This window comes from Vombatus ursinus, unplaced genomic scaffold (assembly GCF_900497805.2).
Source record: "Vombatus ursinus unplaced genomic scaffold, bare-nosed wombat genome assembly UNPS02011431.1, whole genome shotgun sequence".
NCBI lineage: Eukaryota > Metazoa > Chordata > Mammalia > Diprotodontia > Vombatidae > Vombatus > Vombatus ursinus.
In genome coordinates, this window is record NW_020951209.1 from 7021312 (window position 1) to 7049185 (window position 27874).

The window sequence follows — 27874 nt, forward strand, 5'->3', positions numbered from 1 at the left end:
TTTTGTTGTTGGTTTTCTGTCACCACAGAATGTTACTATTATTATTTTGTATATTATGTATAGGATCTTTCTTTCTGTCATTAACTTCCTTGGGGGTGTGTGTGTGTGTGTGTGTGTGTGTGTGTGTGTGTGTGTGTGTGTGTATGCCTAGTAGTGGGATCACTAGATCAAAGAGTATGAACAGTTCAGTGATTGCATGGTCATACCCTATAGGGAATATTTTTCTCCTGAAGCATGAGAGATGGGAGTAGAGGTCGTTAGCTTTAGCTCTGGAGCCCCTTCTAATTGCTATGGCCTCTTTATCTTTTCCATCCTCCATTTCTACCTCCATAAATTTGGAGTTCACCTAGCCTGAATCCTAGTAGCTTCCCTCAGCTGGGTGCTGTGCCAAAGAGGAAAGAATTTCCCTTGTTTTCATTTTTAGGAGAGAGATATGGATGCCAAAAGGTTGGGCCCCAGTGCTTTTCTGGCTGGTTGTCTCCCTTCTCCCAAAATATGACTCATAGGGAGGGGAAAGATATGGCACTGGCCTATGGGCTAGATTAGGTAGAAACTGGGTCTTCTTGGTTCTGAGGATAACCATTTCCCCCTGTCTATTCTCTTGCCTTGTTGAAGTGGATTAGAATAGGGAGGGATACCCCCTTTCTCAATCCCTTTCCATCAATCCCTCTAAAACAAAAGACAATAGCTCATTAAATTATAATCTTGCCCTATCCTAGGTCTCAACAAGTTTCTGTCATTCCCCTCAACCTAATTTTCTTAAGTCTGCTACTTTCATCGTCCTTCCTTGTTCCTTTTCCTAGGTCTGCTTCTAGCAAATCTCCAGCAGGTCCCAGCCCAAATGACTCTTTATTTGAATAAACACTGCTTCTCTAATGCTAAGTCCTTTCTGGCTTCCTCTTACCATTAACCCCATCCTTGGTAGAGGAAACTCAACAATTAAAGTAATGCATATGAAACACTGTGCAAACCTTAAAGCACTACATAAATGATGACACTATTGTTATTATTATTATTGTCTCTCCTCAGGGAGAAGAAGAAAGAATGGAACTTGGATTCCATCTGACTCATATAAATAGGGCTGATTAATGGGGACAGTATAATCCAAAAGGACAATCAAGAAAGCAGACAGATCAAATCAGGCCAAAAAAAAAAAATGCTTCAAATTGACTCCCACACAATGAACACCAAAAGGCTACCATCAAGTTTGAAATGGTGATTTCCAGGTGAATGGCCCTTCTAAGAGTTGAGGGGGGGAGGGGAAGTCTTTGACCCAGAAAAAAACTTTCACAATATTATGACTTAGGGCAAGTCACTTAAAAACTCCCTGGACCTCAGTTTCCTCATTTGTAAAATGAGAGAGTAGCACTAGATAGTCTCTGAGGTCCCTTTCACCTCTATGATCCTATGGACACAGCTCTTCTAGGAAGGAGTCAGGTCAAATTATTTTTTCTGTATTCAGCTCAACTTTCTGCCACAAATATGCTGTCTCTTTCCTTCTCTGCTCCAAGTCTCTTTCTTGATAACCTGGGGAGAAAAGTGTCATAGATGCTCTAAAGATGAATGTAAATAAAGTACATCTCACTCTTTGAAAGAGTGCAAGAAGAAAGAGGATGCACTCCCACTAATTACCATTAATGATAATGTGTCCAGATTCACTACATAAAAAGTAATATTCTAAATGGGGTGGGTCACCTGAGTATTCTTTCTCCCTTGACCCCAAAAGGGTAAATGGAGCAAGAAACATAAAACAAAAGGGACTACAGCTGATTGTATCACCCCACTCCCCCACCCCTCTGCCCCGAGAAATATAAGCAGTCGAACTGATGGTGAGGAAGTAAGGGAAGGCTATCAGGGTGGTGCTGTTACCACTAAGTTTCTGCATCACTCTATTCTGGTGATTTTCACACTGGGAAAGAAAGTCCCTCATCCCCTGGGAAAGCACTTCCAGTTAAGAAGGATCTGGGTTGCTTGAAGAATTATCTGGATAGTAAAGTGTCTGATGGATCAATGCTCGGACAGCAGTGAGGTCATCAGGATCTAGTGTCAAAGGAAGGAACAATGGGAAACTGCTGGATTCCTGGGAAACCCAGAGAGCCAGACTTCCCCTTCTCTACTTTCTGAAGGACTCACCCACATCCAAATCCTGTAGCAGGCCCCGGTACTCTGGCTCAGCCTCCAGTACTTTCACCAGATTGGTGGACTCCATCCGCTCAAGCAGCACATCCCAATATATGTAAATTTTCTGGTTGAAGGTCACATATACTAAGCAGGGACTGTTTTGACCTCCTTTGCAGGCATACAGGCCTGAAGGTAGAGGATAAGGAAAGAAAAGTTTAATGGTTCATGCCCACAAATGATAAGGTTGGTAACAAGATCTTGGGATTAGAATTGGCACAGTCTTACATCCTTCCTCGAGTACTGAGCAAAAGAAATGAAGCTATCCCTCTACTTTCTTTCTATCACTCCTGGGCTACTCCTAAAAACAGATTATTGTAAATCATTTGAACCAGATGTGCAGATATTTCCTTGTCCAGATTTGGCAGCAACAAATAGATCAACTGCCAAAAAAGTGCTTTTTGAAGACTTTTCCCACTTAGATGGTAGCATCTGAATGACCAGACTTGGAAGACACAATCAGGAACTCCCAGTTTGCACTTACATAGCCAGGTTCTTCTATGGTTTTAGCCCCTTCCTGGGAAGATATCTTAAGCATTGCAGGTCTCCAGAGTTATGGATTCTAGAGTATATGCTGAGCATATATTATCCTAAGTTATTGCTTCAGTTCACTAATTGTCCTTTAACTGGCCTGTTGCTCCTCAAGGTGTTTAACTTAAATAAAGAGAACAATTTCTAATTTAGAAGATTCATTTCCATTCCCCTAGGTCCAGACAGGACAGCAGCTTAAACCATCTCAGATAGATAAGACTCTCTCCTGTCCAGGGATGTCCAGGGAAGATTTCCATGATCTTCCTTAGTCAATCATTTCTGTCCTGTGACCTTCACCAGATGTTTGTTATCGAATCTTCACATTAGCTTCTTCTTATAATTCTTCAGTGAAAAAGGAGAATGTCTACTACCCTTGAATAAAGTAATGTGACACAATACCATAAGTCCAGTTTTTTTCTGTTACACCCTAATTACATTTTGTAAACCATAGCTTGTTTACCAAAGCCTGCATAGAGGCAAGAAGGAAAACGTATGGAGTGTTGGATACTCAAAGGAAAGGCAGGGAAGCTTACCTGCACAAAAGGCACGGACATTCTCATCTACCTGGAAACGAGCCACAGTTCGGTTGTGATCAATGATGTATGTCTGTCCATCCCAGGCACATGCCACTACCTCCTCACTTCCATTGCCCTAAAAGCAGTCAGGGAATGACAAGAATGTGGGAATGGGAAGGAATCTCTTTGAGTGTTAGAAAAAACTGAAGTTGGTTTTGGCCATTGCTTTTAGAAAATAAACATTGTGGGAGATGGAAAACAAGAATACCAAGAAGGAAATCAAAGTTCCCCCCTTCCCTAAACTTAGGGAAAATATCTCTATCCAGGGAAGAGTAGAAGATGTGAAAAAAAATCCAGTACATATTGGAGCTAGGCCTACACTAAGTCAGTAGGTCCTAACTGCCACTTATTTGCCCTATGATCTATATCACCATTATTAATTTTGAAAAATATCAAAGTGATACAAACTTAAGGCAAACATAGATTGCTGGGATGGGAGGGCAGTTCTAAATTCACTTCCAAATGACTCGGCTGAACTCTAAGTGAATGATTCTATTTTCTTTCGATGTAGACTTGGTTAACACAGTTTAGTGAGGATGGCAGAAATTCAACTGCAGTATAAAAAAGTTCAATTTACTACTGGCCCACAGGGAAGAGGAAATGTAATTTCCCCACTCAGTCTTCTACTCACTGTAACGTCCAGTTTTTCTAGGGCGAAAAGTTGATGATCCACCTGAACTGACCACAGCAGCTTGTCTGCTCCCTCCATGAGTTTTAGAGTTCCTGCAGACGGAAAAAAAAAATACAGGTGGGTTAAACTCTGAGGCCAGTGGGTATACAACTGCCTCTTCTACTCCACCACAGATAAAGCAGGTGTGGGAACTCACCATCAAGGGTGCAGAGAGCAAAGAGACTTGAGCCACTATTCTCACTGCTTCGGCCTGTGAGGATTAAAAAGATAAGGGGATCAAGGAATCGGTGAGGTACATAAGGAAGACGAGAGCAAGAACAAAGTTAGGAGGATGAGGCTAAGGCAGATGACTTGGATCTGGGAGGGGAAGTACAGCTAGCAGAGGGAAAATGCAGAATTGAAGGGTCATCATTTGGGTGCAGCAAAAGGTCCAGGTGAGAGGATTTTCTTATCTCTTCTATTCCCAGGAACAGTTCCTTCTCCCACCTGCCTTTCTTACCATGTCTAATGTTGCCAATGAGGTGGGTGGAGACATTCTTATTGTGGATACGGCCAGACGTCTGGTGCAGGATAACATCCCGGATAGTGGTGGTCTCTCTATGGGCAGAAGAGTACACAACTTAGCGGATAGGCAGTATGGTGTAGTGGAAAGAAAACTGGACTTACGAGTATGGAGAGCCCCAGGATCTTGCTTCAGACACTTGTAGTGTCTGTGTGAAGATGGGTAAATCACTTAACCTCTCTGACCCTCACTTTCCTTATCTGCAAAATGGGAAAAATAATACCTGAAGTATCATCACAGGACTGGTGCAAAAATCAAATAATTTCCAACTACTATTGTTAGTAATAGAAAGTCAAAGGAACTGCATTTCCCAAATGAACCTGAGCTAGCTTGAGGTCTCCATAAAGAGTATCCTTGCCATTGGGATTATAGAATATTCTATGTATTTATCCCCTTCCTGACTTATTGTGTTAAGTAAAGATGAGGGAAATGGGGAGGGCTTTGTTCTCTCTTCTAGATAGTGCAGAAGTGGATACCAAAGTTCCACAAATCCTTGAATGCATTCTATGCAGTAAAAGGTTCAGGTCTGGGCCCCAGATGAGGAAACTTTTGCCAACTCCAAGCCTGTATCATAGGCTGTGCTCAGCTCATGCTAAGCCCTTTCCTAAGGGAGTCCTGCCCTCAGGAACTCTTTTCATCACGACTTGTTATCTTTGAGCCCATCTTACTTCCCTGCACTAACTTTACTCCTCCAACACACATACTACTGCCCCCAGCTGATCTTACCTGTTAATCTCCTCAGGGACAGGGAGGGGGCCCTTGTTCCAGGTACACAGTAGAATGGCATAAGCACAGCCTGGCTGGGATACCATCAGTTCAGGGGTTCCCTCAGGCCCCAGAGTCACTGACAGATTGTCTACCTGTATCAAGGAGAGGTGGTTTAAGGTAGAATTGGGAAGATGAGAAGTTTGGCAAGGAAAGAAATGGCATTCTGCATGTAGTAGGAGGAAAGGGCAATGTAGAAGGATGCTGAACAGACCAGGATGTATTCTGGAGTTTCCAAAGTAACCACATTGTACTATCCTCTCTTTGTTGACTTTTCCTAAATGCCCCTGCTTCCCCTACTAATTTGTCCCGAGACCTTGATCCCAAAATGGATTCTTCTGATGTTCCCTATCAACATCCCCTCCTGCCTCAACCTTCAGCTGGTCAACCCATCAAACCTTCCCTATATTGTCCTTCCCCTCTCTGCCTTGATTCATGGTCTCCATGCCACCTGCTCACCTGTCCCTCCAGTAGCCATTTCTTAAGTGAAATCAGCTGTCCAGTCACATGTTCCATGCCATCACTGGCATCCTCCCACCGGAATGCCCTCACCACACGGTCTGTGTAGCCTACCACCAACTCACAACGCCCATCCCCATCTGTGGATACAGAAATAAGGGATGGTCTAGAGCTCAAATGATGCCCATTATTAACCATACTTGCTCTGCCCACTACTGTTCCCATCCTCTTTCTGGTGTCCATATCATGATCTGTTCTACAACACATCCACCTTGATACCCTTTACCAACTTATCTACTAAATTCACAACCCACAGTAATGTTAAACTCAAACTCCTGTACTCAAAGCACCTTCTTATCCAACTTTATTATTACTCCTTTATTTCTTCTTTCCTAGTCTACTGTCTTCCCCTACCTGCTCAGCTCAATTCTCTTTCCACCATGAACAATTTCTGAATAGCTACCTAGAAAGCACTCCCCTATAACTGCTTAGTCCAAGACTTATACCACCTTCACAGAGACCTATTCTCCTCATGATATATGATCTTTCAGTGCTCATTCCTCTAAGAGAGGAAAAAGACCTAGGCTCTCTTTTTCTTGACCATTCTGCCCTTTCTCTGGGACCTGACTCCTGCTCTACCCAGTGGGTGCCTGAAAAGTCACTGAGGCCCACCAATATCACTGATCAGCATGACTTTGGTGTTGGCGGGGATGTGCTGCTTGAACACTGGTCGATGCTCCTCGCCCGCTGGTGCTTCATGGTACCCAGAGGTATCTGGAGTCTTGGCAGGCATCAGGTCAAACAGGTGAAACCAGCCCTCAGCACTTACTGCCACAACCAAGTTCTGAGAGAAACAAGGATATGTGAGAAACACTGATGAGTGGAGAAAAGTAAGGAGATAAGAGAGGGCTGATTGTGTCACGGTTTAAGAAGGGACAGAGCCACCCATTATATCCTAAAGGAGGGCCAGGTCAGAGCCATTGCTTTCAGTGGGGTTGGGAGGAATGAGAACCATAATTTCTTCAGTTATCAGAGGTAAATCAGAATACTTACCTTTCCCTTGTTACATATGTCGCCTACCCCAACACAAGTAAGCTGCAAGATAAAAGAGAAGATGGTCCAGAGAGTCATAAGTGTTAAAGAAAGATCAATTTACCTTGATCCTTCTGGGATGAATTAAGGAGGAGCTTTAATATTTATCACTCACTGAGAACTTGTCCATGTGTGTATTCTGCATACACAAACATGTTACTGTGCTATAGGCTATATGTACAAATAAGCTGAAAAGAACTGCAGCACTATGAGCTGATATCCCTCAATTCAACAGTCTAATTAAGTGCTCCTTACATCAAAAGCTTCCTATGTAAAGAAGACTGCGCTTGGTGGTAGAGAGTCAGACAAAAAGAAAACAGTCCTTGCCCTAAGGAAGCTTGAGTTCTAACGGGGGAATACAACATATACAGAAACAAAGACATACAAAGTAATTGCAAGAGGGAGAGACAGCCAACAACTGGGCAGATCTTCATGTAGGAAGACCTGAGCTGGCTTTGAAGGAGGCTAAGTATTCTAAGAGGTAGAAGTGACTTGGGAATATATTTCAGACAAAGAGTCTGGTGTGTCTTTAAATGCTATTAGCAACATGGCTTCACCCTGGCTTTCCAAACTGGTCACAGACTAAATTCCCTTATGTAATCTATGTTCCAGTTTGAACAGGTTCCTTGCTGTTTCTCATACAAGAACTTTTGTATAAATCAAAGAGAAAAGTAACAATTTACTCCTCTTGGAACCTCTTAGAGGAAAATACTGACCATTCCCTGGCAGGAACAGGTGATCCATGGCCGGGTGTCATCATTCTTGTATACTGACAGCTTCCCACCAGTGTCTCCCACCACCAGCTCATTCAACTTCAGACAGAGAAAAAAGAGAAATGTCATTGAGGATGGAGAATAATTATCATTACAAATTTTTTCACTCTGCACTTGGCCCCAAAGAAATCCTAGAATTCCTAATGAATGTTGTTAAACCTTGTTCTTGGGATGTCCATCAATAGGGGTATGGCTAAACATTTGGCCACAGGAGAGTGAGGAGTGGAGGGTAACACGCAGGTTGTGAGTCTGGGTGACTGAGAGGATGCTGGGCCCTCCACAGTAACAGAAAAGACAGCAAGAGGGAAGGGTTTGGGGAGAAAGATAATTAAATTAGTTCAGTTTTTGTTATATTGAGTGTAAGATGACTATGGGACATCTACTTTCACACGGCTTGTGAGTCTGAAGATTAAAGCTGGATAAGTAGTTCTGAGAATCATCAGCCATATGAAAAATGTTTTAAATCACTAATAATTGGGAGAAATGCAAATTAAAGTGACTCTGAGGTTCCATCTCATGCCCATCAGGCTGGCAAAGATGACAAAAAAAGAAAAATGAGAAATGTTGGAAGGAATATGGAAAAACAGACACATAAATTAATGCTTTGTTTTTACAGCTGAATTTGTTCCAGCTTTCTGGAAAGCATTTTCAAACTATGTCCAAAAAGTTACTAAACTGCATATATACCCTTAGACCCACTGATATCACTACCAGGTCTATATATTAATGAGATTTTTTTTTAAAGTGGGAAAAGACCTATACGCTTAAAATTGTTTATAGCAGTTCTTTTTGTGGTGGCAAAAAACTGGAAACTAAAGAAGTGCTTATGAATTGGGGAATGTCTGAACAAACTATGGCATATGAAAATGATGGAATATTATTACTGTGCTGTAAGAAAACATGAAGTTTCAGAGAAACCTGGGGGAAAGACGTGAAGCAACTGATACAAAATGAAGTGAGCAGAACCAGGGGAATAATTTATACAACTACAACAATGTAAAAACATACAACTTTGAAAGGTGTAAGACAAAGCAGAATAAGATACACGTTTCTGGATATAAGCAATGTGGAAATTGGTTTTGTTTGATTACTTTACAAGGATTTTTCTTCTCAACTATGGGGAAGGGAGAAGGTCACAGGGAGAAAGGTAGTCCCTCCCCAAATGAGACAAGAATGTGAGAAAGGTCTGAGGGAATCATATATGAGTAGGACAAGTGGGAAAATTACATATTAAACTTATTATAGAATTTTAAAGAAAAGTAAGCAAACTTATAACAGACTCATGGTTTCATATGCAGTTATCTCCTGTTATGCAACATATATATGGAAATGCTCATTTGATTTGGTGTTTGTTTAGTTCAGAATAAAAAAATAAAGCCTACCGTGTACAGACAGTGGGTGAAGGGATACAGTGAAGAAGCTGTAGTTTGTGTTCTAATTCCCTGAGTTGTGTGTCTGGCGCCCTCAGGTGGTCAACAGGCTCCCAAGTGGGGAGGTTCACTCTACTAATCCTCTTTCCTATGTTGTGCCCAAATTCCCAGTGGATCTCGGGAAGCAGCCTGTCACTGGTCTCTTGTGCCAGTGATGATGGCAAATGCAAGTGGGTTCAAAGTCTTTTCTGATTTCTTCAGATGAATGCCTTCATTATTTGCCCCCTCACACAACTGTACCCAACACAGTCACCTGTGAGTTTCTCTAAGAATTCAACTCTAATATTAATATAATTTAATATGATTTATCATAAATTACATTATTACAAAATATAAATAAGTTTAATATAATGTATTAATATAAACAGAAGCAATAAAGCAATAGAAGAAAAGCCATATGCTGTGGTTTATTAAGAATTATTTTAAAAAATCAATAGCACTTGAAGTAACCTCAATAGAAAAACAGACTAGCAATATTGAAGAAGTCCTTTTGAGATTCCCCTTCCCCCTCCTGGTTTTCAAAGCTTTCCTCTTCTCCAGTGTGGTGTGGCTTTTGGGGGCAGACCCAGCTAAAGTATAGGTCCTATTCCTGGCTTCCTGACTGAAGGGTTAAACACCTAGCATATTCTATGATCCAGACTAAACTGGGTGACTCTCCCCCGCAATACCACACTCATGCCTCTCTCTTTGCTCACAGTTAGTCAACAAATATTTATTCAACACTTACTATATGTCAGACAACGTTCTTAGGTGAGGATACAAAGATAGGTTAAAAACATCGGCCTTCCCCTGAGAAGCTCATATTCTAAAGGAGAAAGATAACATGCAAACAACCATGTGTGTATAGTTTAGTATAGCATAGATGCAATTTCAAAGGGAAGGCAATAATGGCAGGCAGTGGGAGAGGGGACTGGAAAGACCTCTTGTAGAAAGAAAGATTTCATCTGAGTCTTGAAGAAAGCCAGCAGGCTAAGAGAGGGAGAAGAGGGATAATTCATCCATTTCTTGCTGTTCAGTCATTTTCAGTCGTGTCTGACTCTCTGTGACCCTATTTGGGGTTTTCTTACCAAAGATAATGGAGTGGTTTGCCATTTCCTTCTTCAGCTCATTTTACAGATGAGGAAACTGAGGCAAACAGAGTTAAGTCCCTTGCCCAGGGTCACACAACTATTAAGTGTCTGAGGCCAGATTTGAACTCAGGAAGATGAGTCTTCCTGACTCCAGGTCTGGCACTCTATCTACTATACCACCTAGCTGTCACTCCTAGTATAGTGCAATAGAAATGCAGCATGCTAGATTTGGGGGGTCTGAGAACCTGGGCTTGAGCCCTGATTCTGCTATTTACTAGCTGAGTTACTTTGCCCAAGTCATTTCACTTCATCTATAAAACGATGGGGTTGGGTGGGACCTTAGAGCCCAATTTCCTCATTTTACAAATGAGAAAACTGAGGGCCACAGGAAAGTGACTTGCCTAAGGTCAGAATTTAAACCCAGGACTTCTTCCACTATTAACAGATACCTGCCAAATCCTATGAGGTGATGAATAATAACAGCTAGTATGTATGTATGTATGTATGTATCTGTCTATCTATCTACCTAACTGCTTTAAGGTTTACAAAGCTCTTCATAATATTATTGCATTAGACCATAAGCTTTTTAAGAACAGGGACCGTCTTTCCACTCTTTTTGTATCCCCAATACTTAGCAGAGTGCCTAGCACATGGTAAGTGTTTAATAAAAGTTTATTGAACTAAAATCCTTACAATACCCTTGTGAGGCAGGTGCTATTATTATCTTCATTTTTTCAAATAAGGAAACTGAGGCTAAGAAATAAAGTGACTTAACTTGGGTCATAAAGCTAGGGAGTATCTTTAAGTGGATTTGAACTCCTGGTCTTCCAGGACTCTCCATCCTCCTCTGGGCCTGCTAAATTTCTACCCACCCTTTAAAGTCCAAATTAAATATCGCTTCTTCCAGGAAGCCTTTTTGGACTCTCCAGACACCTTGAGAGGTCATGTGCACTTGGCTTCATGCTCTATTGCTTATTATTATATATTTATATTGTTTGTGTATGATGTATTTACGTATTTGTATTACGTATCCACATAATGTATTACATATTATATTTACGTGTTATAATCTACTTACGTATTTATAAATTATATTTATGTATTTACGTACTATATTATGCATTACAATACATATTATAATTACATATTAACGTATTGTCATTACATTGGTATCATTTTACTACTCTCCTCACCTGGAAGCAGATGCCTTATCTCGTCTAGAGAACTTGTAACGAACATTTAAGGTCCTACTGAGGGGGAAGACCAAAGCACCTCACAAAAACACGCAGTTGGGAGGTGGGGGATGGGTTGCTGCTAGCACGGTTCAGCCACTTCCGGCCTCTAATGAGCCTCCAGGCCAAAGCGCATGCGCACAGCTTTTCTAGCATGCTCCTAAGCCTCGGGCTTCTCTTTTGCCCTCCCGCTCCGCCCCACTGCACACGTCACATGTCCATCTGCTTCCTTCAGGGCGCGCACGCGCCATGACGTACCGCATCGTTGTCGACGTCGCCGAGACAAATCGCGTGCGGAAAGAGGCTTCCGCTGAACTCCAGGGTTACTCGCTGCACGTAGCTAACCGATCGCATTGCGCTATCTAGGGCCGAGGGCTTTAGGTATCCTCCTCCCAGTCCTCGCACTCTTCTTCCACCGTCCAACCAAGCGGAAGTCGTCAGGTGGGGGGGCGGAGTGGGGTGGGCATGGGGGTGATTACGTCATCCCCTCATCCTCCGCTCTCTTTGTCCGCCATAGAGAGGGAGGAGCTCTAGGCAATTGGGACCTCCCAGCTCTATGGCTGCTGCAGCCAGGGCTTGGCTTTTTGTGGGCTGGAGTCACGAGGCTGGTCTGAGGCCTGGCTCCTCGGCTTCATTGGCTGTGGGGCGCCGGACCAATCACCTCGCAGCCCACGGGCCTTTCCAACAAACAGTAGTTGACATTCATATAGCACTGGAAGGTTTTTGAAGTGCTTAATGTGCATCACCATCACCCTTGTTCGCTAGCATTCGTTAAACTCCCATGGACATCTTTAACTCAAAAACTGTCCAAAACTAATTTTTGAAATTGACTCTTGTCTTAACGGACAGGAAATGTCTGATGATTGATGTGGAAGTCATCTCTTAAATAGTATTGTTTACAGTTAGATGATAGAAATTAGAGATCATAGAGTCAGGATCAAAATATAAAAGTAGGATAAACCTGAGAAGATAAGGCATGCAATTTGAAATCCCAAAACCTGTTTATCTAGCTGTTAAAGAAAGTGTAACAAAAATCTCAGTGTACAGTGTTGGTACTGATTTAAGCAAACACACTACAGAGTAAGGTCGTGTATTCAGATATAATTACTTTCAGAAGCAATTAAGCTTAATTATTTTATTGTGAGTTAGGTAGGATTTGCACCCTATGTAGGATTTGTAAAATTGTGAAAAAAGAAAAGCTACCAGATAACTAGGGGGAAATTACATATGGAATCACTAAAAAAAAAAAGCATATAAAATATTATTTCATATGCCTGCTTTCTCGTATTTACAAAATCTCTGAGAATAATTTGCACACCTATCACAGGCATCTTTGATGAAAATAGCACAAGGAAACAAGCTGGCTACAGCAGATCAGAGCTCTGAACAGTGCAGAGAATGTAAGATCCCACTATGCTTGTTTTTGGTGGACCATAAAAAAGTATTTGACTTACTAGATCAAATTGCAGTTTTAAATACTTCCAGCAAAGAGTTTTCCATGCATGTTAAAATTACATAATATTCCTCATTAGATGCAAGAATGGAAATGTTTGACAATGCTGTGATTATTAATATTAAGCAGGGCATAAAATAGGAACAGTTACACACCAAAAGTGTTTGCCGCTGTTACTGAAAATATCCATCACAGTCCAAATAGAAGGGTGATTCCATATAGATGATGAGGTACTGCAGATGCTCCTGTTGCAGATGACATCATGCTGATTTGATCAAGACCCAAAACACTGCAGATTCTCCTAAAGTAATTCTGCTTAAAAATTGAGCCTAACAATCCACAGAGGAAAAACCAAGCATTGTCCAGACTTACACACAGTTGAATGGTAAAACGGTTATACGTATAGTACGTATATCTAGGCAGACACTGTATATGGACAGTGAACTGGATCAAGAAATATATAGGGAGTGGGCTAAATTGGATTGAATTTGGGAAATCTTATAGCTACAAACATCTCTCAAACAAAAACTTACCTTTTTTATAATGTATTTTTCCATATATGGCATATGACTTTGAATCATGGAATATCAGTCTCTGAAAATATCAAAATGATGGGTCACTCAAAAGGCAATAGAGACATAGTGAGTGAGGCATATTATCACTGATGACTGAAATACAGTAAGTGGTATAAAATATGCCATCAAAAACACAACTAAGGAGGCAGCTAGGTGGCTCAGTGGATAGAGCACCAGCCCTGGAGTCAGGAGGACCTGACTTCAAATCCAGCTTCAGACACATAATACTTCCTAGCTGTGTGACTTCTGGGCAAGTTACTTAACCCCAATTGCCTCACTAAAAAACAAAACAAAAAAAAGACACACAACTGAGATTAGAAGGAAAATAGAAAGATGGGAAACAATTTTTACAGCCAGTGTTTCTGATAAAGGCCTCATTTCTAATATATATAGAGAACCAAGTTAAACTTATAAGAATACAAGTCACTCCCCAATTGATAAATGGTCAAAGGATATGTACAGGCAGTTTTCAATGAAGAAATTACTGCTATCTATAGTCATATGAAAATGCAAATTAAAACAACTCTAAGGTGCCACCTCACATCTTTCAGATTAACTAATATGACAGGAAAGGAAAATGATAAATGTTGGAGAAGATGTGGGAAAATTGGGACCCTAATGCATGTGAACTGATCCAACCATTCTGGAGAGCAATTTGGAACTATGGCCAAAGGGCTGTAAGAATGTGCATACCCTTTGATACAGCAATACCACTACTAGGTCTGTATCCCAAATATATCATAAAAAAGGGAAAAGGACCTAAATGTATAAAAATATTTATAGCAGCTCTTTTTGTGGTGGCAAAGAATTGGAAATTGAGGGAAGGCCCATCAATTGGGGAATGGCTGAACAAGTTGTGGTATATGAATGTAGGAATACTAGTGTGCTATAAGAAATGACGAGCCAGCAGATTTCAGAAAACCTGGAAAGGCTTACGTGAACTGATGCTGAGTGAAGTGAGCAGAACCAGGAGAACATTGTACACAGCAACAGCAACATTGTGCAACTATCATTGACTTAGGTCTTCTCAGCAATACAATGATCCAAGACAATTCCAAAAGGCTCATGATGGAAAATACTATCCACATCCAGAGAAAGAACTATGGAGTCTAAATGCACATCAAAGCATACTGTTTTCACTTTTTTTGTGACTTTTCCCTATTCTGTTTTTTCTTTCACAACATGACTAATGTGGAAATGTTTATATGATTGCATACGTATAACCTGTGTTATATTGCTTGCCATCTTGAGGAGAGGTGGTGGGAGGAAAGGAGGGAGAAAAAATTTGAAACTCAAAATCTTATAAAAAACGAATATTGAAAACTATCTTTACATGTAATTGGAAAAAATAAAATACTATTTACCAAAAAGAAAAAAAAATTAAAAAAAGAAAAAAAAGTAGAGCAGAAGGGATATTTTTTGTTTGTTTGTTAGGGATATGTTTTTAACTACCTGATTGAATTTAAAATAGATTTTAAAACAAACAATATATTTTAAAAATTATTGGGTTCATATACACTGCATTTTGTTCTTTTTATTTCAATGTTTGTGTTTATTGATGATTGTTAATTTCATAATGAAAAACTAAATTTCGGATAAAAGAATAGGTGTCAAAAAATATGCCATCAAAAAGATGTTGAACCAAAAAGGGATCTAGATCAGTCATGTAGTGAGATTAAGGGACAACATACAGAGAACTTACCTGTTCTACCTATTGTTATATTAAGAAACTTAGAGGGAAGATGGCTACCTGAACTGGAGGCAGACTGCCCAACTTCTGCAGACTATTCCTGCAAAACCTTCAAAGTTTATGCCAAACAGAATAATGATCAAGAAAGTCAATGAGAACCTCTTCAAATAAGAAGTAGTGTTACAGTGTAGGCCCAGACAACCCACAGCAGTATCCTACAGTTGGAAGAAAATAATAGTCAGAAAATCTGGATTCTATAACACTGCTAATAGCTAGCTGCACATTAGGTAAGTCACTTTACTTCCTTGGTCTTATTTCCTCTTCTGCAAAATGAAGGGGATGGACTAGCTCTGTGCTTCTCAGATTATGGTCTGCAGACTCCTGGGGGTCCCTGAGACCTTTTTAGAGGGCCCATGAAGTAAAACTATTTCAGTAATAATACTTAGACATTATTTGCCTATTAAAATATTCCTTTCTTTCTATCCACCTATCTGGGAGGATGGATTCTCTTCATATACTTCAACCACAACAACATATTGTGATATGCAGAAGCATCTATGAGAATATACCTATCTTCTATTAAGTCAGACTTTAAAACAGATTTAAGCCAGATTTACAAAAGTATATAAAACAATGCCACTTTTCTCTCAAAAAACTTTTTTGGTTTTGGAATATATATTTTCATTAAAATTTATTATGTTAATATGTAATTTATTTTTAAATTTTTAAAAAATATCCATTTCACTTCTAAAATTTTAAATATTTATAGATATAACCCAAATAAAAGTTTATTGGGGTCTTCAATAATTTTTAAGTTTGTAAAGGAGTTCTGAGACCAAAAAGTTTGAGAACTGCTGGACTAAGAAATTCCATCCTTTAACATAGAATTCTGTTAGCGCATTATAGTGATATTTCAAAGTATTTAGCAGTGCAGCAATTTTCATGTATTTGGAATCTCAAGCAGATTGTAGTGTTCAGTGACTCAGCCAGTTTGTATTCGTAAGACAGAAATGTATGACCTGTAATGTGTGTATCTTACCCAAAGAAAAATCAATTCCTTCATGAACCTGCATTTTTAAAAAGGTTCTAAGGTGATGATCTCCTGGTCAAGATTATAAATTGAGTTGTTTTGATACTGCTGACCCAGGAAGCTGCCCCTTCCAAGGTCCCAGTCATTGCAGCCTACCCAGTATTAGTAAGGGGCCTCTTCAGTCCCATAGAATGTGAGAAAACCATATAACCACCACTTAATTTGTGAGTAAGAATCCCTATGTTTCCAAACTGGATTCTGGTCCTCTGTCTTCTGAATGTTTGAGTAAGAATCTCTAAATTTCTAAACTGGATTCTGGTCATCTGTGAAAAGGCAAACCTATTCTTGGCTACTGAGCATGCCCAGTGTGGCTAATAGAGCCAAAGTCTTCTAAACCTTGTTTAGTTTCAGTCATGACTTACAGAAGGGGGCAAGAATAAGGATTTGAGGTGAGAAAGGACAGACTGGCCAGGGCAGGTCTTCCATAAGGTGCTAGCAGAAATTATTAATGGCTATGATTTGAACTGGAAAGTGACAAGCCTCCTGAGAAGATATACTTCAAGTCAGCAAGGCAGTGCAAAGGAAATGGTGGGCAGAGAGGTGGTGCCATGCATGGACAGACCCTTGACCTGACGTCAGGAAAACCTGAATTCACATCCAACCTCAGACACTTACTCTGTGACCCTGGGAAAGTCCCTTAATCTCTTTGGCTCAGTTTCTTCATCTACAAAATGGGGATAATAACAGCACCTGCCTCCTAGGGTTGTGAGAATAAAACTAGATTTCGAAATGTGTTTTCCAAACTTTAAAGCACTATATAAACTAGCTGTTGTGGATTAGGGAGATAGATGTCCCTCATTCTGTTTTCAGTTTCTTGTATGATTTTTTATGTACAGAAAGAATGCAGAAATAGTATTGAACTAGAACAAAGTTGGTTTAAGAATGTCCAGAGTTTAAGGAATATCCAAAGACTGGGTACCTAAATGCTTCTACCATATTGACAATGGTGAGGGCAATTGTTAAAATTCTAGCTTGGGAATAGCAATAGCATGTGAAACAGGAAAATACCTGGGTTCTGACTATGGCTTTGCCATACATACTGTGTAGCTTGGAGTGCTCTTATCTATTTACTTCTAAGAGATGGCACCTTTTGACCTAAGGGTGAGTTGGCATAAATTATTCCTAAAAGCAAAGATTTTCACTGTAGAAATGCTTGGCTTTAGTCATGATGGTTAATAATTAACCTGTGAGGGTTTTAGTTTGCCAAAAGCTTTCATCACAACCCTATTTTTTTTGGATTTTTTAAGTTTAAATTTAAGGAACCACAACAGAAAAGCATAGTACCTTTCATTGGAAGTTGTAATGATACTTATACGGTGCTTTACAGTTTAAGAAGTTCTTGGAGACATCCTTCATCTTATTTGAACCTCATAGTTCTCCATAGTCTTATACCTTTTATAAGTAATTGAGGATTTCAGGTGACTAGGACTACAAAGTCAACCCAGGGCTTCTAGTTACCTTTACTGTGAATCTCAAATTCCCTGTCCTATACTGAAACAACCACCAACCTCGAGGAGGCAAATTTTCTATGGGGCAAAGCTTAATAATGCCCTAAGAAAGTGTTGCAGGCAGCTGGGGGTCTGAGGTAATACTCAGGGCTCACTCACACATAGCTTTCATTTTTTTGTTGTTGTTGTTGTATTTTGCTAGGCAATGGAGTTAAGTGACTTGCTAGAGTCACACAGCTAGTGAGTGTTAAATGTCTGAGGCTGCATTTGAACTCCGGTCCTCCTGACTCTAGGGATCTATCCACTGTGCCACCCAGCTACCCCCCCCCCCTTTTTAAGCTTTCTTTTGTTTTGTTTTTTTAGGCAATGGGGTGACTTGCCCAGGGTCACACAGCTAGTGTTGTGTGTCTGAGGCCAGATTTGAACTCAGATCCTCCTCACTCCAAGGCCTTACCTCTATCCACTGCACCACCTAGTTGCCCCTCATAGCTCTTACATCTTAATGCCCTTAGAAGGTATTATAGGGATCCTATTTTGACAGATGAGGAAACTAAGGTTCAATTATGTGGCTAAGTTTAAAAGCCAAAATTAGAACTAAGTCCAGTGTTTTTTGCATTGTACACTCAACTTGTGTCATTTGAAGAGGGGATTTGCGACTCAGATATGCATCGGGGGAATGCTCTCAGCATTTAACAGTATTTTATTAAGCACCAAGCTATGCATTGCCATACAAACCAAATTCAAAACAGATATGGTCCCTGCCCTCTAGGAGCTTACAATCTCCTAAAAAAAAAATTAGAAGATAACCAGGAGCCACGACGACAGTGTCATTACTTGAAAACAATGCTATTAACCTAGAGTGTGAAGGGACCTTGAAGGGTCAATTCTCTCCCTTTTAAGAATGTGATTAAGGTCCTAGGTTGAATCCTATTGAATGCTGCCCTAGCTACAACCTTAACCTGTAGTTTTTCTTCTCATTTATATATCCATCTGTTTCTCCTTGCCCAGTTCTATTATCACTTGGAGTTCTTTTCAGCATCCTGTTATCAGCTACCACCTTATATACCTTTGATAGATGGTACAGTTCTCAAGGGTTTGGCCTCAATTGTTGCTTATAATTGCACCAATTGGCTAAATTGCTTCAAAGAATACGTTGGCCAATCTCATTGGACAAGTCAAAGTATAATAAGCTGTTTGCCTCAGAGAGGTACTTTCTAATTTTTGCCTGTATTAGGACTGCTCCCACCCAGAGGTCCTCTCACCACCCCTTCCCTTTTGGGCAGAACAGGAAGCACAGCCTGATTCCTAAACTTTGGTTGTTTCCATTTTATTACTCAAGTATGGAACTTGAGAGAGCCTGGATCTTCAATGTCGTGCAGGTAATAGGCCAAAGGAACAGGGATGGGTACAACATAGAACAGGCAAGGGGAGAAGGAATAGCTAAGGTTAAGAAAAATGGAAGGACACATGAAAATGGTCACCACGATACCAGAAAGGACCAACTGCCAAAAGTCTGGGATTAGGAAAGGAACGAATGGAAGCCAGGGAAACAGCAGTGGGTTTTGTTTTGTTTTAGTTATACTCCCCTGCCACCAACAGAGGAGAAGAGGGGGTGTTCTGCATTTCTCCATCTACACCCCAGCTTCAAGACTAGATCCCCTCCCAATGTAGAAATGGATCAGGCTGCAGAAGGAGCAAAATAAATTAACATTTTTTGGGGGAGTAGAAAGGATTACCTTTCCAAAAACATCCCCTTCCCAACCCCAACAAACCTGTTCTTTTCCCCTTCCCTAAAGTCACCTTTCAACCAGATAAAAAAATAAAGGTCTAATTCACTCAAAATTCTTCAGGTTTTTTTTGTCTTTTTTTGTCTTTGTTTGTTTGCTTTTTACAAAACTAATAGGGTGGAGTAGGGAAGGTTAGGGTATGGGAGGTAGGCAGCCGTGGGAGTGGGGTTGGAGGGCTGGCTATGCTTCTGCCTCCACTTGAGACTTGCTCATTTCCACACCATTCTGCTGGTCATCCTTCATCTCTGCATCAGATGGAAAGTCTCCTCCAGCTGGTTCTGCCTCAGGCTAAAAGAGGAAAGAAGAAGATGAAAAGGATTATAACTTTCTACAAAATAAACCCCTAAGGTGAAGTAAAGATAGATCACAGTAATCCCATTTCTTCTGAAAAGGAAAGGTACCCACACTTCAGGCCTAGAGCCTTTCTGTAAGCCACCAGCCCCACCATAAATATACCTATAAGGAAACAGACACCCACATAGGCCAGCTCCTAGCCAACACACACACACACACACACACACACACACACACACACACACACACACCCCCACACCCACCTGCATTTATCTAACCTCTGCACACATAAACCCCACGGGCAAAACACCATTCACAACACCCACATACAGTGATCCCAACCCCTACACAAATACTACTCAAGAAGGGGAGGCCAACTGACCCATCATCACCCTCAAGCTGCTTACCTGCCTGGCCAGAAGTGTCAGTTTCCAGGCAGAGGAGGAAGCAAAGATTGAGGGAAGCCTGTGACATCAAAAGCCCTGTCTACAGAGACCTAACTGAGCATCACAACTGAGCCAGAAGGGAGGTGGGCGGGTCAGAAACAGAGAAAGTAGATGCTATCCCATTTTACTGAAATGAAAAGAGGTGCCTCTGATCCTACCTAGTCATGGGGCATTAAGACTACTAAGATAAAATAAGACTCCCTCTTCTTTCTACTTTCCTGATTCTTCAGCCCTTACCTTGTTCTCTTTCTCAGCCAATCTCTGGAACATGTTAGCATAAAGCTTCTTCTCCCGGGCATGCTGTTCACGGATCCGTTGTTGGCAGACAGTCAGTTGGGTTCTGGCAGCCTTGTTGCTGGGGTAGAGCTTCAGGACCTTCTGGAAGTCATCCCTCGCCAGCTCAAAGTCATTCATAGCCAGATAGGCCTCCCCCCGACGAAAAAGGCCTTTCTCATTGTTGTCGTCCAGTTCTAGGGCCTAGGGAGGAGCAGAGGGATCAGCAATTTGGGAGTGAGTCCTCAGCTCCAAAACCTCAGACTGAACATATAACCATTTAAATGGTTTCCCTTAAACAGAACCAAATTTAAGAAACAGAACTCTTTCCAAAAGAATCGAGTAAAAAATGAAGGAGATGGAAGTTTGGAAAGAGCCCTGGATGGCTCCCCCTTAGACTGCCCCATACTCTTATTTAACCTACTACCAAACTCTACACGCTGCCCAAGGTACTCAGCAGCCCCAAATCCCTACTGTTCCTCCAGCTTCAGACACTTTGCTTTACCCTCTAGTGAGCTCTAACCTTATTGCAGCTCTCCACGGCGGCAGAAAATGACTGCAGTTTGAGGTGACACATGGCAAGGTTAAGGTGTGAAGCCAATCTCAGTGCCTGAGCCTGGGCTTGCTGTCCTTCCTCTTCAGAGAAGCCCAGCTTGTATTCTAGCCAGGACACAATCTTCTTGTACTGAAGCATGGCTTGCTTATACTTGCCTTCCTGGAATGAGAGAGGCAGGGCTATCAGGTTCTCTTTCTGTCCCAAACACCCAACAATAAAGCTGGAAAAATATACCAGGCCACCCGACTCACTGCTGGGCACCCAGGAAGCATCAGGTAAACAGGCAATACTAAATCCATGACAGCATATTCAAAGGTATGGGTAAGCCATAGTTCTGTATCAACCCTACAATATGGAGGCATTTTTTTTTTCCTTCCTGGCAGACACATAACCAGTTAACCCAGTTAGTTGTCAAGAGGTACAGACTGAGGCTCTAGACCGACAACAGGGGGTGGGGAAAAAGAAAAATGCCTATAGGGCAATGGGCTCTTGACTCACCTTGAAGTACACTGTACCCCGTTCTTTCACTATGGCACTCTGCTCAAGCTTCTCCTCTGCATTCATCTCCCAAGACTCCTTGGCCTACCCAACCCCCAGGGAAGAAAGGAAGCCTTTAGCTCTCTCAGCAAGTGACCCTGGGGAAGCTGAGTGGCTGAGGCCCAAGGGAATGTTAGACAAGGAAATGTATAAGTACCACCTCTGATCTTACCTTCTCAAAGTTCTTGAGTATCACTTCATACTGTAGCTCAGCATCCTCTGGGATCTGAAACTTCTCCTTCCCAGCACTCCCAAAACCATAGCTATGAGAGAGACAAATAATGGCACTGACTCCAACGAGGTTGGTGGGCACCTCCGGGATCAAAGGTGGTGTGTTTGTGTGCCCAAATGAGATAACATTTGTAATTTGTAAAGTGCTGCACACAGCTGGGAATAAGAAGCCTCACAAATGCTCGTCTTTTTCCCCTCCCCCTTGGAGTGCCCAACTCTGCCTACCTCTGACCACACTCTCACCTGGGCTTAAGGTAGACAATAGAGTTCTCTCCCTTCTCCATTCGCTGAATCGCCTTTTCTAGTCCAGGGGGAAGATCATAGTTCTCACCCTCTCCAATCTCAAAGCTTAACTCTCGCTGGTCAAAGACCCGGCCTTTATGGCGACCCTCTAGCACAACTGGAGTAATTGGAGACAGGCAGTGAGTGGGGGAGGAGAGAGCCTGCTACCCCTCACCTCCCCCAGTGCTGATGGGAAGATGCCCTCTCTGTAGGGAGATTTTTGGAGGTAGGGGAGAGGGAGAAGTCAGAATCAGGAGCTACAGCAGGTAGAACACAGAAGGGAAGGTTCCTCCTGCCTTCCAGCCCTTTCCTTCTCATGAATGGATATAACCTTAAGAAACCATGTAGTCTGGTCCTTTCATTTCATAAACCCTCTGAGAAATATAACTTACCCCAAATGACACAGGTAAGTGGCTGAGAAAGGAAGGGTACCCCCAAGTTTATTGTTCCTTCTGTTTCATAAGGCTACTTTGCCTCACCTTCCACTCGAGCTCCCTCATTGGGCTTGGAGTAGCCCTCGCCTCGATTCCGTATCCTGCGGATGATCCCACCATCCTCATCCTCAGTGAGATCTTCTCCCTTAAAATCAAATAGTTCCACCTACAGGAGAGATCAGAGTCCTAAGTCTAGGGCTGGAAGAAGGTACCCCAGGCCTTCTAGTCCAATCTTCCCATTTTATAGATAAGGAACCTGAGTCTTAGGGAGATCAAGGAGTCACTGTTAGAGGCAATAGTTGAACTCAGATCTTCTGGCTCCAAAGCCAGCGTTCTTTCCACTGTACCAGAGGACAGAATTTGTCCTTTTCCCTCTCCTTCTCATGTAAGCCCTTTACTCCTCACTAACATTTTCCTTCTGGTATAGCAAAAGGCTAAGCCTCTGCAATTCCATGCCAGCTCCTCATGGGAAGATGGGAAGTGTACTTGAGAGGTCATGAGGATACATCATTTCCTCAACCTGGTTCAGTACCCATCAAGCCTTGGTAAAAGCAAAAGTAAGTTTGACTCTGATTTTAGTTAGCATCATTGTTGGTCTCTGGCCATCTAGTTTGTAAAAAGAGAACATACTTCTCCAATCCCTTCTAGCTCCCTGATTAGGACTGATCTGATAGGCCTTAAAATATTTAATCTAAAGATCACTGATGTCAACAGGGTGGGTGATGCCTTCACAACCCTTCAAATGGTAGTGGTACCTGTGAGATGCAATGGCTGAAAAATTCATCCCAAAAGCCCGGTAATGAACCTGTCCAAGTTTAGTGCTAGTTTTAAGGTAAGAGGTCCATCACTGTGCTTATACTTGAATATGCCAGGATTTGTCCTCTATTAGCATCGTATTTGAGAAGCAGGATCACTTCCACTATGATGAGGAGTATGTGTCTATCATCTATTTATTTGCACATCAATCCCTTACCCAACCAGAATCTATCTGATGGCTTTCTGGACACTATGCTCAAATGCGCTACCTTGAATGGTTTCTACCTTTTCTCTGTGTATGTTCTAAGTCACCAGGTGGTCAGCAGGGAGGGAAGGAATGGTCTTTTCTTTCTCTACATCGTTGCATGCTTGGGGTAGGATGTTTGCAAGAAAGCATGCTGATTTGGAGCAGGCAGGGAAAAGGACACAGAAACTTGTGTGCTGAACATTCATCACTTCTAGGGGTTAGCACTATAATGTCCAGGCTGATAAAGGAGGTAGCACAGCTAGAATTCTTACCCATCTTGGAAGAGGCAGTTCACCCCATGTCCTCCCACTAGGCCAGGCCCTTAGCCTTAGCCACAATGTGAGACTGAGATAAGGCCTGGCTCTAATTCTTTCTGTTTCGTGGCCTGCCACTCACCTCAAACACCAGGGTAGCATTGGGGGGGATCATGGGAGGGCTGCCAGACGAACCATAGGCATATTCTGGTTTGCAAGTGATGTGGCAGACTTCTCCAATTTTCATAGTGGCCACAGCGATGTCCCAGGCTTTGATTACCTCCCCTGTAGACACAAAATACATTAGGTTCCCCCACCATCTTAGCTGAGGTTTCACCAAAAGTCAGTAGGTTGTCCTGAGAGGTACCTAACAAACCAAAAACCTGATCCCCTCTTTAAGATGAGACCAGGAAAGTGGGAGGTCCCATCCCTCCCCCGCAGTGTTATTAATTCCCACATGTCCACATGGGGCAAAAGCTGTCGGCTTTTTCACCCTTGTATTTCTAAGACGATAGCCAGAGGAGAACTATATTCTACTGCCTCCAAAGGCCAGAAGACTAAGGCAAAAATAATCATAGATGTGGATAAATGGAGGGAAGAATTCAGTGGAGAAAGATGGAGAAGGGGAGAGTAAAAAAAGAGAAATACAAGAAGGACAAAAAGGTTCTCTTCTGTCCTCTAGTCTGTAACAAGCAATCCTGCCCTGTGTCCAGCTAGGCCTTTTAAACGGGACCCCTGGAGTGTTACCACTAGGCTGCCCACCACACTCCCTCTCACACCTCCCGGCCTTTCCTTAGCCATCAAGTTTACCTTTGCCCAAGTCAAAGGAGAACTTGTCCTTGCGATCCAAGCTGGAGTCAAATTTGGTACCATCCAGCAGCCAGCCGGTATAGTGTACGGTGACCTTGTCTCCAATCATGGGAGTTTCTGTGCCTGTCCCCTCTCGTTTGATCACCTAGGGAGTTTAAGGTACATCCACATCTTCATCATCAGCCCCTGCCGTCAGAGGCTATGAGTCATATACCCTTGTGGGGAGAAGAAAGCTCCTAGCCAGGGCTCTATTATCAGCATCTTAACTAAGGCCCAAATTAACCTCTTCCTCCTCACGGGTGAAGGTTGTATGCATAGTAAGACCTCCCCCTCCCTGATAAAATATAATGGAAAGAATACTAGAACCAGAACCAAAAGATTGGGTTAAAATTTCAGCTGTCTTACTTATTATTTCTGTGACTTTGGACAAATTATATCATCTACCTGGGCCTCAGTTTCCTTATCTATAAAATGATACTAAATACTAAATAAAAAATACACTAAATAAAATTAACTAAATAATCTTTACGGCTGCTTCGAGCACCAACAACAGCAATAACATTAATAGCAATAACAATATTAACAACCAGCCTTTATATAGCACTTCAAGGTATGCAAAGTGCTTTACAAAGCTTATCTCATTTGTTCCTCATAATACCTATGGAGGTGAGTGCTATTATTTATTTATACCTTACTCCCTGACATACTTACTCTTCGATTCAGTGACACAGCCCTCTTGGTGGTTCCACAAACAAGACACTCCATCTCTGCTCCCCAGCATTTTCTCTGGCTGTCCCAAATCCCCAAAATGCTCTCCCTCCTCTGCTCTGACTACTGACCTCCCTGGCTTCCTTTAAGTCCCAACTCAAATCTCACCTTCTACAGGAAACCTTCCCAACTCCTCTTAATTCCAGTGCCTTCTCTCTGTTAATTATTTCCTAGTTATCCTGTATATATTTGTTTGCATGTTGTCTCCCCTGCTAGACTGTATGCTCATATAAGGCAGGGACTGTCTTTTACCTCTTTTTGTATCCTCAGTGCCTGGCACACAATAGGTACTTAAAAATGTTTACTGATTATCCTCATTTTACAGATGAAACTGAGGCTGAGGTTAAATGACTTGCCCAGGGTCACACTAAGATGATTAAGTGTCTGAAGCTGCATTTGAACTCGGTTCTCTTCTTGACTCTAGGACCAGTGTTCTCTTATCCACTTGGTAAGAATTCCAAGTCTTCCTGTCTTTAAGCCCAGCATCTATCCACTACAGCATACTGACTCTTATGAACTCTTCTGGTCAACAAAAACAGGACTGATTTGAAGAAAGGAAAAGGGGATAGGAACTAAAATTGAGAGGGGCAAACCTAAGATGAAAATGACAAGGGTCTAGAGAGAGCAGAAAGGGGAAAAACAAAACAAAACCCTAGATTGTGGAAAAAGAGGGGAAACAGATGAATTGCCAATGAAACTGAGATTCAGGCACCAAACACAACTTATACGTAGCCTTGGCCTCGGAACAAATGACCCTCAACTTTTTCTGGGGCATTTCCATTCCAGCCCATGTCTTTCTGCTGTTCTGAATTTTGAATGACCACATATAAGTCTTAGATTTTGCCACTCTATCTTTGGGAATCTCACCAACAACTAATTATAAACAGGTAACTCTCTGGGCTCATTCCAAGAATCTTATCTCTCTCTATCTCAGCTCACATACAGAAAGGGAAAGGTTTTAGAGATTGGGCATTTCTGGGACACTGGAAGGGAAAAGCAGAGCCAATCTGTATATGAAAAGGTAGAATCTCAAAACCTAGACAAGATTAAATAACTTGGGGGGAGTGACCTCCAAACTGTAGAATGGGCAAACCCCCAGAATGCCATGGTTCTGGGCTATTTCCAGGGACTCAGGACACTGCTATTTCCTTTCCAGAACTTCTAAAAAGATAGGCTTCCTTATGAGCCCCCAAGCAAATACTTTGACTAATTGTTCTCTCCAGGGGTTTTCTACCCTACCCCGTGGAATAACCAGACCTGAACAGAACTAATCTTAGTTTCTTTAGATAGGAGACTTAAGGGAGAGAGAACAAATGGGGAAGCAAGGAAGAATAATCCTTCCTACAAAGGTCCTTTTAGGAAAGATAAAGGGCCTGTTTCTCAGTGTGTGTGTGTGTGTGTGTGTGTGGTCCCCATTTGGCTCCCATAATGAGATTCAAAGAACGAAGTCCAGTTTATGATCCTCTAAATCCTAGAATTCAGGTCAGGTCCCCAACTCTGGGCAAATAGCTCAAAATGTTAGTTCACTGCTGAGAAACCAGGTAAAGAGTGGGGAGCCTGGAAGGGAGGAGAGGGGAGAAAAGGAGAGGGAAACTAAAGATTGGATTTCATGCTATTCTGGATACGGGCCAACTCTCTCTAAAGCCTGTTCCAAATCACCCTTGGGCTGCTCTGACCCAGGTCAAGATGCTCAACCACTAGAACACTGGCCCCCACAACTACTTCCCTTGGCTATTTGTTCTTCCACCTTATTCAGTAACTACAGCAGAATCCACACCTCCTCAGCCCTTCCCTCCATGAGGTGGGGGGTAGTGGTGATAAAGGAAAGGGAGGGTAACTTGATGCCTGCATGCACAGCTAAGCTGAGGGGAGGGGTCAGCAGCAGCAGGACCCCGGGCTCTAGGGTGGAGAATCTTGCTGCGGCACACCCACCCTCATCTCCAGTTCTAAATCCCAAGAGGCACCAGGACCTGATAACTGCTGTCCTAAACTGCCCCAACAGCTCAGCTAATGTTTAACTGACCTGGCAAGCTCCTGCTACCTTATCAACCAATGATGGGCAACTTCTAAGCTCCAGAAACATCCTCTGTGGAAATGGGGTTCGAGGGGAGGTCAAGGCTCGACCCCAGCCAGACCCTGCTGGAGGCGCTTCATGTGCACAGGTTTTGATGCAGCCTCTCTCCATCCACCATGCATCCTGGAGTTTCCGTCGCCATCCGGGCCCCACCTCCCCTTTCCCGGATCCACGCTGGGGGGCCGGGCCAGCCTCAGAGGAGCGCACCGGTCCACCAGCCGTGGGGGAATACAGAGTAGGTGCTCAGGTCCTGCCTGAGAACCGAACCCACGCCCCACCCCGGTTTGTAGCTCCCCCTTCCCACCCCTGATCGGCCCAGTCTGTGAGTGGGAGGGCAATTCGGGCTTCTCCAGGGCAAGATCTGGAGAACGGCCGGGAGGTTGCAATGGCAGCCTGCCCCCGGGGTCCCAGGTCCAGAGGAATGCCCGCATGGGCTGCCCGTGCCCGGCGCTAAAGGCCTGCACATGTGCGGCAGGCCCATCTGCTTCCCCTCCCCAGAGCCGATCTAAGGCTGCCTTCGGCCACCCCCCGGGCCACCCGCAGGTACCTTCAGCACGCCTTCATCTTGCTT

The 27874-nt window shown here is 42.5% G+C and overlaps 2 protein-coding genes across 4 annotated transcripts; both read right to left on the reverse strand.

Annotated features, from left to right (window-relative positions):
* Window positions 1-107: 107 nt before the first annotated feature.
* ITFG2 (integrin alpha FG-GAP repeat containing 2) lies at window positions 108-11757 on the reverse strand. Of its 3 annotated transcripts, XR_003568607.1 has the most exons (13): window positions 11557-11757; window positions 7510-7605; window positions 6755-6796; window positions 6374-6545; window positions 5702-5841; window positions 5204-5337; window positions 4415-4512; window positions 4112-4165; window positions 3916-4007; window positions 3243-3360; window positions 2134-2307; window positions 1870-2040; window positions 108-1527 (listed from the first exon to the last, which is right to left on the reverse strand). XR_003568607.1 is itself a non-coding variant. In XM_027856467.1 (12 exons), the coding sequence occupies exons 1-12, from the start codon at window positions 11650-11652 to the stop codon at window positions 1952-1954; spliced, it is 1305 nt and encodes a 434-aa protein (XP_027712268.1). In that variant the 5' UTR covers window positions 11653-11757; the 3' UTR covers window positions 108-1951. The 3 variants fall into 3 exon arrangements, 2 of the variants coding, with proteins under 2 accessions (XP_027712268.1, XP_027712269.1); XM_027856467.1 differs by having other exon boundaries at window positions 108-2040; XM_027856468.1 differs by lacking the exon at window positions 11557-11757 and adding an exon at window positions 11260-11404 and having other exon boundaries at window positions 108-2040.
* Window positions 11758-18234: 6477 nt separating this feature from the next.
* FKBP4 (FKBP prolyl isomerase 4) lies at window positions 18235-27868 on the reverse strand. The gene is made up of 10 exons (XM_027856424.1): window positions 27851-27868; window positions 24462-24606; window positions 23794-23936; window positions 22440-22560; window positions 21922-22078; window positions 21620-21710; window positions 21409-21492; window positions 20878-21069; window positions 20319-20558; window positions 18235-19629 (listed from the first exon to the last, which is right to left on the reverse strand). Exons 2-10 carry the CDS (start codon window positions 24568-24570, stop codon window positions 19522-19524), a joined length of 1245 nt encoding a protein of 414 aa, XP_027712225.1. The 5' UTR covers window positions 24571-24606; window positions 27851-27868; the 3' UTR covers window positions 18235-19521.
* Between the last annotated feature and the right edge of the window lie 6 nt (window positions 27869-27874).

Excerpts from the sequence above, each read along its gene's own strand:
- FKBP4 (XM_027856424.1), bottom strand. The coding sequence starts at position 24,570 with ATGATTGGAGACAAGGTCACCGTACACTATACCGGCTGGCTGCTGGAT. Across the intron at positions 22,079-22,439 it reads TGAGGGAGCTCGAGTGGAAG|TTGTGCTAGAGGGTCGCCAT; the intron begins GTGAGGCAAAGT and ends CAATTACTCCAG. Across the intron at positions 19,630-20,318 it reads TGGCTGAGAAAGAGAACAAG|CCTGAGGCAGAACCAGCTGG; the intron begins GTAAGGGCTGAA and ends TTCCTCTTTTAG.
- ITFG2 (XM_027856467.1), bottom strand. The coding sequence starts at position 11,652 with ATGCGATCGGTTAGCTACGTGCAGCGAGTAACCCTGGAGTTCAGCGGA. Across the intron at positions 6,797-7,509 it reads CCTGTTCCTGCCAGGGAATG|CTTACTTGTGTTGGGGTAGG; the intron begins GTCAGTATTTTC and ends TTTATCTTGCAG. Across the intron at positions 4,513-5,203 it reads GTCCCTGAGGAGATTAACAG|AGAGACCACCACTATCCGGG; the intron begins GTAAGATCAGCT and ends TTCTGCCCATAG.